Source organism: Chaetodon trifascialis, chromosome 4 (genome assembly GCF_039877785.1).
Source record: "Chaetodon trifascialis isolate fChaTrf1 chromosome 4, fChaTrf1.hap1, whole genome shotgun sequence".
Classification (NCBI taxonomy): domain Eukaryota; kingdom Metazoa; phylum Chordata; class Actinopteri; order Chaetodontiformes; family Chaetodontidae; genus Chaetodon; species Chaetodon trifascialis.
This window is the reverse complement of record NC_092059.1, coordinates 2,439,370-2,451,343: the sequence shown is the minus strand read 5'-3', so window position 1 is coordinate 2,451,343 and position 11,974 is coordinate 2,439,370. Positions and strand designations below refer to the sequence as shown.

Genomic DNA, 11,974 nt, shown 5'->3' with positions numbered 1-11,974 from the left:
GGCTCCATATTTCGGTGCTGAGCAGCAGCCAAAGGTCTTAATCTGTTCCATAACCAGGCGGGATTAGGCTAATCTGGCCTTGCTCAGCTCATTATGTGCTTCATATTGTCTCGAGTTGTGTTTTGCAGCCTAATAATTGAGCTGCTCGTCCTGCCTGATAAAAACACACCTGTGACCGCATCACGGCTCGTTCACGCGTTCACGCCCTGCCCGGTGCACACCTCCTGACAGACAGACCGATGACAGCCGAAACTGATCATGTCTCATTGATTAAGGGCGGAATCATTGAGCACGTGCACGCCGTCTTCAGGTGATGTTGTTGCCATAACAGCAGCGTGCGGCGCCGGTGCTCTGCGGTGATTTGCGGGCTTCTTCTCCGCCTGACAGCCTCTCAGCTGCGCAGAAATCACTGCGAAGCTCTGCGTCGGCTGCCTCATCGCCTCATTTCGGACTTGCCTTGTATAGTCAACAACACCGTCTCCTGCTAAACAAGCGCTGCTGTCACACGCAAGCGTGAAATCTGACGTGATGCTCTCGCCACCGTCCCATTCAGCCGTTTGTTGGGATCCTCCCTTCAGACAGTCGTGCGTATGCGCTGGTAACGACGCCGCGGCGCTGTCAGAGCAGTATTTAAGCAGAAAGCAGCGACTGACAGAGAGAAATCAATAGGTAACTTGATCTGGATTGATTTCCTGCGGCAATGTAAAGATGGCGAGAGTGCTCCACAACTTGCTGTTATTTCTCTTTAGACTTGCGCTGAAAATCCGAGTTGTGGCTTACTGGTCGCTGATCTACGCGTATTGTGCTCTGTGCACCGTCGTGGCCCTGCTCAAACTTTGGTGGAACATCATCTTAAGGCCGACGGCGACCTTCCAATGGGCGATTCGTGAAACTCCCCCGGCTTGCCTGAATGACACGTCCTTGGGAACCCACTGTTATGTTCGGATCAAGGTAAGACGCGCGCGCACACGCATGCACACGGACGTGAAAGGTGTCTGGTCTCTGCGAAGGGGAGAAGCCCTTTGTGTGTGTGTGTGTGTGTGTGTGTGTGTGTGTGTGTGTGTGTGTGTGTGTGTGTGTGTGTGTGTCTTTGGAGCTCCGCGCTCAGGTGCACGCGGCTGCAGCAGCTCGCTCTGTGGCGTCGTGAGGACACAAACAGGCCTGATGTTTGGGCAGATCATGAGGCGTCTGTTTGGCTTTGGAGACGTTTCTCGGTGGAATCGCAGGTCGCGCTCAGGTGGTGCTGAAAAAACAGCTCCTCCGCCTCACGCCTCAACACGCAGGGTGTCAGCCAGCCCCCCGCCAACAACCTCTGCGTGCAACATTATGTAATTAAAGACCAAAGCAGGTCCGTCACAAAAACCCACTGAAAGCTCAGCCTGGTGTCTCTGCTGGAAGACATGATTCACATGAAGGTAGCGACGTGACAGGATGCAAAAGTTCTGCATCTAAAACCTGAGGTAAGGTAATTATCAGCAATAAGTACTTTAAGTAATACAACTACTGCATACTGTTGTTGGGCAGCAGTACTGCATCAGATTCACAACAGTTGGTACATGCAGTGCAGTCCTAAAATGTTGCCAAGTAGAAGAACAAAGCAGCAGAAAATGGAAATATTCAACTTATATACAAGTACTTGAGTAAATATACTTAATTACATTCCAGCAGTGGCTTATTATAAGAAAGCAAAGCCATGTTTTCATGCAGGAACGTTCAAGCATCCCTGAAAAAGCAGCAAATCACATTCAGCCTGTGTTTGATTTCACGTCCGATCGTTCATGATGCAGATGAAAGTGAGACAGAGACAAAATAAGACACAGCACAGTCAGACCAGAGCGGACAGCAGATATGTGTCCATTCAGCTGCCTCTGTGGAAAATAAGTACGATTTAGAAACAGTCTTAAAGCAGCTGAAATAAACTGTTGATGCAGCCGTTCTCAGAGCCTGAGCTCGTAAATACACACACACCATTCAGTGGCAGCAGAGTCTATATGCTTTATGATATTATCAGCAAAGAGACGTCAGATCTGAACTCGTTTACAGCCAGATGAATAACCACCGCTTGGACCGCAGGTTCATTTCCATTTGCTCAAAATAAATAAGAAATCCATCACTGAGACAGCAGAGAGTGAGATGAAGCCAACACAGCTGAACAATGTGAGCGGAAAACCGGAACTACATCAGTGTCTCCAAAAAATGAATATCCACAGCAAAACACACAAATATAACAAACACATAGCTTACGTTCTTCACTCTCTGAAGGAGCGTGCACAGCCCTGCTGAGCGTGTGTCAAACACACACATACGATGCAGCCTCTGAGCCTGCAGCTCGCATGCAAAGAGTGATGTGGGAACTGGAAACCTCGAGCTCACAAACACTGAGGATGAAGTTCACAGTGAGCGAGGAGAGTCCAGCAGCTCAGCGTCTGAACTGAAAAAGATTTGCACATTCACAGATTTTAATCAGGGATTCGTGTCATTTTAAGGACTTTTATCCCGTTTGTTGAATGTTTTGTGTCAAAATTACATCAGACTCAAATTATGGCTCAAAGCAGGATGTTTTTCAAGAGTTTGTGATGCGTTCATGTTCATCTTCCTGTGTTGTTTTCAGTGATTTTCAAGCTGTGCAGCTTAATGTCCATGCAGCAGGTAAATGTCTTTGTGTCCTCTGTCCACGCAGGAGTCTGGCCTCAGGTTTCACTATGTGGCTGCCGGAGAGCGAGGGAAGCCGCTCATGCTGTTTTTACACGGCTTCCCTGAGTTCTGGTAGGTCAAAGGGGAGTCAGGGGTGGGGGTGGGGGTGGGGGGGCTGCAGTAACAGCATTAGCTGCACTGCACTCAGCAGCAGCAGAAACACGGCTGTAAGATTACAGTTGTTCAGTTGTTCGTTGTTTCGTCACACGGTCACCTCTCTAAAATTTCCCTGACTGTGAGAAATCCTCGGCTGTAACGTTTCTCCATTAAACCCTCTGCGGTCGAGCTCCCGGCCTGCAAAAACAAATCCACGCCAGCGAGGAGCCCCCACCCTCAGACTTGATTTGCCGTCGGGGGAAAAGGTTCCAAAGCTTTCAGGATCTCCTCCTGCTGATATGAAATGAAAAATGGTGTGAGCATTGCTTCTGGATTGAGGCCAAAGAGGTTGTCAAGTGCTGTAAGGCCGTCCATATCTCTGACTTAGTATCTGACAGGACTGGGATTAATTAACGGTGGAGGGCGGCTCTCTGCTTCACTCGCCGTATTCTTTACAGAAGTGATGAACTGTGCTGAGTGACATGGATGCAAAGAAGTCTTCACACACACTGAAAATGTGCTAATTCCTTCTTAGAAATGAGAGAGAGGAGAGTGTGTGTGTGTGTGTGTGTGTGTGTGTGTGTGTGTGTGTGTGTGTGTGTGTGTGTGTGTGTGTGTGTGTGTGAGGGAGGGTGGAGGGGTCCGAGGGGCTTACTCTGCTTTAAACCTCATCTATATTCTAAGATCTGAGGGTTGAGTGCAGGGATCTTATACTGACTCATCAGAATCACAGTCAGGGCTCTGCGTCTTGCTTCCCTTCGCTCGGTGGAAGAGGAGGAGGAGGAGGAGGAGGAAGAGGAGGAGGGGGATTTCAGGAGCTTCTACAGCCGACAAGATCTTCAATTAGGAAGTCATCCCAGTCCAAATGATCAGTGGGCAGACTGGAATCTAAAGCAGCTTCTATTATACTGAGGTGACCTTCGCTCAGCTGGAGAGAAAGCCGAGTGCTGGCTTCAAGAAAAGTTTGTGACGTTTGGAAATCAGCTCGAATTGAACAGTTTGGGTACTTTTAAAGCGGCGCTGCACCGAGGCTGCACATCAGGGCCAGCTTACACGTCATGGCGAGGACTGCTCAGCCTGTCAAAATGATGCGACGTGCGGCTTTAAAGGGGGCTTTCTGCAGTCTGAGGAAATACCCCTGATGATGTCATCAGAGGAATTTGCCCCTGATGATGTCATCAGAGGCACTGGTGTTTGAGATTGGACACTTCAGATGTTTAACTGAAAACCAGTGCTACAACTGGAGGGATGGAGTCAGACACACGCAGATTTAGTCAGCAAGGAGGAACCAATGAAAGACAAGCCTGAACTGCATTATGGGGGATGTAGGAAGCAGTGTTTAGGGGGGGTAAACCCACAATAAAGTAAAAGTCTTCTTGCACCTTCCCGACCTTCACGGTGGTGTAATACTAAATGGATTGTACCCCTTTGAAAGGTGGAAGGCTGTAAAGCTGCTGTGGAAGGCACACGTTCAGGACTGTTTAAACGAAATGAAGGAAATACGTCATGTTTCATGTGTTTGTGCTCCTCAGGTTCTCCTGGCGTTACCAGCTGCGCGAGTTCAAGAGCGAGTTCCGCGTGGTGGCCATCGACATGCGCGGCTACGGCGAGTCCGACCTGCCGCTCTCCGCTGAGAGCTACCGCTTCGATTACCTGGTGACCGACATCAAGGACATTGTGGAGTACTTAGGTGAGGCAGGAAGACGGCAGAACTGTGTGTCTGAGATCTTAAGATGACTCCCAGGAGTGGACTCTGTGTTGACGATGTCTCGAGTCCAAAATAAACTTGTTTATCAGTCTCAAAGCGTGGACAGCCCTCAGGCCTGCAGCACGGCATGACGAGCTCCCCGTGACTCATTCTTACTGAACATGGGACAGAGCCCACAGCCTGCTGACTGCATGCTAACACTAGCAGGAAGCTAGCCCCAGGCTGTCTGCACACACCAGCATCCACTAATGATCATCTGGCCTGAATGACATGTTTGGCTCTTTTACAGGCGCGTCACAGTTTTTAGCTCTGCTGCTGTTTAAGATAACCCGTCCTGGAAGTGAAATGTCAGTGAAGCTGCTCTAATGACTCCAGTGCAGCAGATAGTGTCTGAGAGCCCCGTCTTTGTTTCCTCCTCCACACCTGTCACCTCATATTACAGCCACTGTTTCCTTATTAATTAAGAGAAAGCAGGTCTAATCCAAACAGCCACGTCTTGATTTTGCTGCACACGCTGTCGTCACTCGTTCAGTATTTATTTATTCAAGGATAAATCTGGTGTATTACAACTTGGGGCTGATTTTTAGAGATGGCCCTCATTCCTATTAGTAATAATAACATCATACTCAGCAGGTTAATTGTTGAGATCTGCAGATAAAACACTGCGATTTTACCATCCTATGAAGTTGTTGTTGCAAACAGTTCCCCATTGATGCAGCGATGTTAGCATTCATGTGGACTTTGTTCATGTGCATCTGGCGAATATTCGTCCAGTATTAACTCTCCCTTTAGCTCCGTTTCGGTCTCCTCCAGCTCCTGTTTGGCTGCTTAATTCTCCTCTATGTTCATTAGCCAGCTGTTAACTTTGCCCATCTGTTGTTTGGTGCTGGGCTGGATTTTGGAAACAGGGTTGAACTGTGAGATGAACCCAAACGGTTTGGTTCAGTCTCTCAGCTCACTGTTTTGTTTTAAAGCCAAAGAAATGAGCTTGAAGATGGAAAAACGCTCTCCCTGCAGAGTCAAAGATAATTCTTGTGGGTTCATCACTACAAGCGACACCTTTTACATTACACCTAGTCACTGTTAATATAAAAATATTGAGCAGTGCAGCTTTGAATAATACCACAAGTGTGTCATCCACAATAGTAACCCGGTAGAGATGCGGCCCACAGGCGCTCCATCGTGGCCTGTAAATATTCTCAAGCAGTTTTTCAACACATTCCTTATTAAAAATTCACTCTCTGTTAGAAAGTGCTTCTGAACGAGGTCTGTGGTTGATGTTTTGTGGCTTCTTCCATTGTTCTCGCTGCCACTGTTAAATTCTTAACAGGCTTTCAGGAGCTAAGCGCTCAATAATGCACATTGCTGTGCAAATGATTCACTTAATGGACATTTCGGTGGAAGTGGGAGGCTTGCATTGATCATACGATAACCGCTGTACTCTGATCTGTGATTGGGCTTCAGAGGGTTAGGCTTAACACCAACTGTTAGAGCCCACATGTTCCACATTGCAGGCCACATTCACAGCCAGCTAATGGTGCTAAACCAATCAGAGGTTTGACCTGTAACCATGCAGGGGAAGTAAAATAGTCCCAACCGACAGCACAAACCTCCACGTGCCATTTTCCAAAAACAGACTTCGCTGCGTGACAATCCCCTCTGAAGTCTACGTGACATCAGCGTTGAGATGAGGCCTGCTCGAGTGATTCACATCAGTGGGTGTAAATGGTGCGAGCAGAGATGAGCTTGTTGGGACTGGAGCAGTAATGTGATCAGAATCCCTTCACACGGACGCCCTGACCTTCATCTGCATTTGGCTGCATGTCATGAAATACATCCATTTGATGGGTGTAAATGTCCTCCGAGGTTGAAGCCAGCCATAAAGAAGTGACAGCAGTATTGATTTGGAGTCACTGACATGCTTTAATACACAGCACCACATCAGCGTGGACGTCCAGCCTCCGTCAGAGCTGACAGAAAGCTGCTGCGTAACAAACGCTGTCTGACGTGAATCTGCTTTTCTCTCAAGGATACAACAGATGTTGTCTCGTCGGCCACGACTGGGGGGGGACCATAGCGTGGCTGTTTGCCATTCACTACCCAGAGATGGTGACAAAGCTCATCGTCCTGAACTGCCCGCATCCCTCCGTGTTCACAGGTAGGAGTTCACCGTGTGCAAACCTCAGACCAGATCCTCCACGCTGGGAAAGAAAACCAGTTTTCTTCATACTCGTTAGGACGACTCTGGTTTGGCTCGTGGATTATTACCGTAATTATTATCATCAATTAGGACGTATTATTGCTTCAGTTTCATGTTTGCATCCATCTGGCAAATCCTCCTCTGCCTTAAGGGGGGATGATGAGAAGCTAATTACAGGAGGCTAATGTGAGGCTGAACAGCTGGTTTAACTGGTGCAAACAGAGCAAAGTCACTGAGAGTTATCGCATCCACGACCCCGACCAACACGGCCTTTAATTACCATCAAACTACTGAAATCTCCTCCTCTCTCCTCCAGATTACGCTCTGCGTCACCCGAGCCAGCTGCTGAAATCCAGCCACTTCTTCTTCTTCCAGCTGCCTCGCTTCCCGGAGCTCATGCTCTCCATCAACGATTTCAAGGTGGTCTGTTGTGTGTGGGCTTAAGCGGTTTCAAGGTCAAGGTTGTGTGTGTGTGTGTGTGTGTGTGTGTGTGTGTGTGTGTGTGTGTGTGTGTGTGTGTGCATGCGTGTGTGTTTCTATGCATCGGTGTGTGTTGCATGTTATTACAGTGTCAGGCTATTTTTAGTGGGACTAAAAATAGCCCGCTGTGACAGAGGTTAGTGGTAGTAAACAAAAGGATCAGATAATCCTGCAGGAAATGTGAAATTACAGATTATTACCAGATCAGGAAATAAGGTGGATTAGGACATGCTGTCAAAAATGAGGCGATCGTGTTGTTTTTCACATTAAAATATGACCAATAGTTTATGAACACGTAAACATGCACAGTGCAGGTTTATGAAGGTGCAATTTTGGTTTTAAAGTGAAAAAATTTGAGGTTTTAGTCGTTTTTTTTTACTAAATTTTCTTCTTTCAACTTAACTGAAGCAGCAGTTTCACATTCTGAGCAAAAAGCCGAGAATTAGAGAAGGTTGACGCCACTTTCATCTCTGTCGCTTTAATGTAAAGCTAGCACCAGCAGCCAGTTAGCTTAGCTCAGCTCAGGATAACTGGGAGCAGAGGGAAAAGGCTGATTGACATCATTTTTTAATCAATACAGTGTTTTTTTATGCTAAGCTAAGCTACTCTAAGCTAAGCTAACTGGCTGCAAGTAGTTTTTATATTTAGAGATTTGTAAGAGAACAAATTAGCTTATTTCCCCAAATTGATTAAATCTAAATGCCACTTTTAAATTTCACCGAATGTTTGAAGGGAGACGTATTTTTGTGAACTGAATGTGAATAAAGACGCTCCTTCGTGTCAGTGCGGGAGTTTTCGGGGTAAAGAAACAGAGAGCAGCATGTCGGGCTGCAGCGCTGTGGCCGAAGGTCACCACAGCCCGTTTCACTGGACTCACTTTCCTGACTCACATTACAGCGACACAGACGTCCAGTGAATGTTCTCGACATCACATTGCACCCGTCTCATAAATTCACCGCGGTGTTTGCTGCGTCTGCTGCAGGCTCTGAAGGCCTTGTTCACCAGCCGCAGCACGGGCATCGGGAGGAAAGGCCGCTGGCTCGCTGCAGAGGACCTGGAGGCGTATCTGTATGCACTGTCACAGCCGGGAGCTCTGACCGGAGCCCTCAACTACTACAGGAACGTCTTCAGGTGGGAACAGCCGCCTCAGACACACACGTTCCAGTCGTTCACTGAATCTGAACCAGAAAACTGGACTGATCCCTGAGAGGAGAGGAGGTCAGCTGCTGCCACTGAACAACAGGAATAAGATACTAAAAGGAAGTAAAAAATGTCTGAGAGCATGTACACAGTACTTCAATATGAATCAACCATAAGTAATCAACTAGATGAAATATGGAAATATGTGTACTATGCTCGAATACATAGAAACTGTCTGCAGAGAAATATATCTGATGTACATCGAGGTACAAAAGTAAAAGAATACTAATACTGCTAATACTAATGATGCCAATATTAACAATCTTAACGATGATAATAATGATAATATATAGTGATATGTATAGTAATAGTGGCATATAGTATTATATAGTAATAGTAATAATATTGATATAAAAGTAGTAGTAGTATAATGCAGTATAAATAATACACATATACACTATAGTGTTACACCATTGAGTAAAAAATGAGTAGTAAATAGCAAAACTACAGTATTACTAACAAAATGGACCGAAAGTATCAAAAGTAAAAGTACTCATAATTCACAACAAAAATGCAATATGTTATACTGTTATATATTTTATTAGTAGATTGTAATTACTGCAACATTAAAGTATACGCAGTATTTTCCTGTCGTAGCTGAAGCTAATTCTACATGTTTTATGTACGATTGAGTAGTTTAATGATACAGGAGCTGCTGCAGCAGGTACGCTGTTACTGCAGTACTTTGAGATGCTTTGAGTCAGTGTCAGTGTTTGGTCAGGGGTGTTACTGTGTAGTGATGCGTACTTTTCAAAGCCTTCAGGTTTTTAATGGAGTTCCAGCTCAAACAAGAAACGCAGGTGCAGCAGCACCCCCTGCTGTCAGAGCTGTGAACGTCACACCTGTCCCTCTGTCCAATATTTACGTTTACGTACACCTTCGTTCTTTCCGCGCACACGAACCAGCTGGCCGAGAGTGATCGCACAAATCAGATCAAAGGAAGTATCGGTGCGTGCGTGTCTGACATGTGAAGCGCACACGCGTGGCTGAGCGCGCCATCTGCTCCTTCTCAAGCAACGAGCTATCTCAGAATAGCTTTTATGTGCTTACGTAAAAGAAGCAGCACTGACCCATGTCCAATTAGTCTCTGCACGAGCACGTGCTGTATCTCAGCACGAGGGACAAGGATACGTCCGTCCATCCGTCCATCCGTCCGTCCACTTCATGTACATCCACTCATCCCATCCAGGGTGGCGCGGGGCTGCAGCTTAGTCCGGCACATTTGGGGTCAGACGTAAAGCGACATGAGATTCATAATTCTGACACAGGATTAACCGTCTGGACAAGATTTCAGCGTGTTTTTTAAATTAGAGCCAGTTCCTGAATGAACTGAGACGTCTCTGTCTGCCTGCTTTGGGGCAGCAGTTTGTAGCTGATGGAAACTGACTCAGATCATTTTTATTTTAAAACTGCTGCGGTGCTTTAATGGACACCCAGCTGCAGACTGAGGAACCTGCTCGGATGGAAGATCTCAAACTGAAACGGCAGACAGGCCCAGCAGATATGTTGAATCACAGGGCTCTGTTCTGTTCAAATGTCCCAGTATCACAGTGAGCCAGCATGAACTGAAGCAGCTAAATGGAACTCAGCCATCACTTAATATCTGATACTGACTGTCCGTAATCACTGAAATATTTGATTCTGTTTGAAGGTCGGTTTCAAATCTCTCGTGCAGCATCACCCTGGACGCTCTCACCTGTTTCCCTTCCCTCCTCAGCTCCTTGCCCCTGAGCCACAATCACGTCAGGTCTCCGGTGCTGCTGCTGTGGGGTGAGCGCGACGCCTTCTTGGAGCAGGAAATGGCGGAGGCGTGCCGCCTCTACATCCGGAATCACTTCCGTCTGAACATCATCTCCGGGGCCAGTCACTGGCTGCAGCAGGACCAGCCTGACATTGTGAACACCCTCATATGGACCTTCCTGAAGGAGGGCGAGGGACGCAAAAGCTACAGGAACTAAACCCACAGTGAGGCCTCCTCCAGCAACCCCCCCCCCCCCCCCCACTTGCCACACCTGGAAGCCTGGAATATGCCTGTGATACCAAGCGACATCGTGATAATGCAATCATTGTTTCAATCTCTCACATCACAAATATTTTTTAAAGAAGTAAAGGAACGAATCAAAGCACACTTCACTGGAGAGGACACTGGGCAGGAGAGGACACTGGGCAGGACGTTTGACACATATTCAATATGTTTTTTGCACATGACATCCGCCTTAAAGTTTGTCAGTTACAGCATTACAAATGTGTGGCGAAATCTCCTCGTGACTTGTATTGTGTGGTGCCTTTTAACTTCGAGCTGTCGCGGTGTAAAGACGTCCTGAGAGGCCGGGACGTGGCGTCGTCCGCTGTGTGTTTCACCGGGTCGCTCGGCTCTTCTTTAGGCGCAGTCCTCTGGGAGCCGTGACTCTCCCGTCCCCCTGATCAGGTAGTGTTGTCTAAAGGAGTTTTCTTTTTGTATTTTTTCCTCAGAGATATTTGCTCAGATGTAGAGAATGTTGTTATCTTGATCTTTATGTATAGAAATGTCAGTGATGGTTGACTATTTGACTATTATTTTGTATCTATTCCTACACACTGCATTTTGAAATTCACTGAGCCAGGTCTACACCATTTGATTTTATAAATAAACTAAGTGTCAATCTGTTGGACTACACTGGTCTTGAACATTTTCTGGCCTGTTTAAAGAGCGGTAGCAGTGGTGCGTTTGAGGCCTCTGCAGCAAGCCTCGTGCCCCCATGTGTTCATGGATGTACCGTTAAATATAGCACAGAGCTGAGTGACACAGCAGTTTACGCTGGTTATTCTGACAGTTTTAGGTTCATATTTCTACCTTCCCGTCTGAGGTGTGTGTTCCTCAGTCTTACACAAACAGCACACACACACATTCACTGATGGGCTGATTTGGAGGACACTCAGGCGATGCTTGATTATGTCTGTTTCAAACCAGCCAAAAGACACTCAGAGGGCGTTTTTTTAACATCCAGACAGACCAAATGTCATTTTTAATTCCCTATTTTTTACATTATTTATGAAGATTTAATAAATTATTAACAAACCCATTAGATTTAACCCTGTAAAGAATGCCTTTGTAGGAAGCCTTTGCAGCAGATCTCACCGTCCAATCAGACTTCAGCTTTTGTTTTTCTGCCTCTAATGCTGATTCAAACATTTACAATCACATTCGCACTGACATCACAGGATGGGACCAATGACGTGGGAGAGGACAACGACATCACCGACAGTCAGGGGCAAGGTCTTGTGCTGCATTCACGGGTAGTTGGAAATATGTACTGGAGGTGTTTAGGTGCAGTAGAACCCAGCCAATATTTCTTCAAGTCAGGATTTTTATTTTATTTAAGTAAAAATATTAAATGTATATCACACTCTTGTGGGGTCTAAAGATGGATTTCCCTTAATTACTATTATTATATGCTTTTTTAAATTGAATGTTTTGTTTCAATCAAATCGAAATGAATGAGACTGAAACATAAGTTTGTATGACTCTCTATAAACTAAAATATAATTAAGATTATTAAGGATGTTCTGCAAGTAGCTGCCAGAGTTTATTTCTGCCCAGACACTGATTAAGATCT

General features: G+C 46.2%; 1 protein-coding gene across 1 annotated transcript; it reads left to right on the top strand.

Annotated features, from left to right (window-relative positions):
- The first annotated feature begins 173 nt into the window (after nucleotides 1–173).
- Nucleotides 174–11,033, top strand: ephx4 (epoxide hydrolase 4). Its single transcript, XM_070961584.1, has 7 exons — nucleotides 174–951; nucleotides 2,681–2,766; nucleotides 4,323–4,480; nucleotides 6,528–6,656; nucleotides 7,015–7,118; nucleotides 8,161–8,309; nucleotides 10,096–11,033. The coding sequence occupies exons 1-7, from the start codon at nucleotides 709–711 to the stop codon at nucleotides 10,334–10,336; spliced, it is 1,110 nt and encodes a 369-aa protein (XP_070817685.1). The 5' UTR covers nucleotides 174–708; the 3' UTR covers nucleotides 10,337–11,033.
- The last annotated feature ends 941 nt before the right edge of the window (nucleotides 11,034–11,974 follow it).

What these genes read in the sequence shown, in the direction of transcription:
- ephx4 (XM_070961584.1), top strand. Translation starts at nt 709, where the DNA reads ATGGCGAGAGTGCTCCACAACTTGCTGTTATTTCTCTTTAGACTTGCG. An exon ending in ACTGTTATGTTCGGATCAAG is followed by an intron (nt 952 to 2,680) that starts GTAAGACGCGCG and finishes CTGTCCACGCAG; the next exon opens with GAGTCTGGCCTCAGGTTTCA. An exon ending in GCATCCCTCCGTGTTCACAG is followed by an intron (nt 6,657 to 7,014) that starts GTAGGAGTTCAC and finishes TCTCTCCTCCAG; the next exon opens with ATTACGCTCTGCGTCACCCG.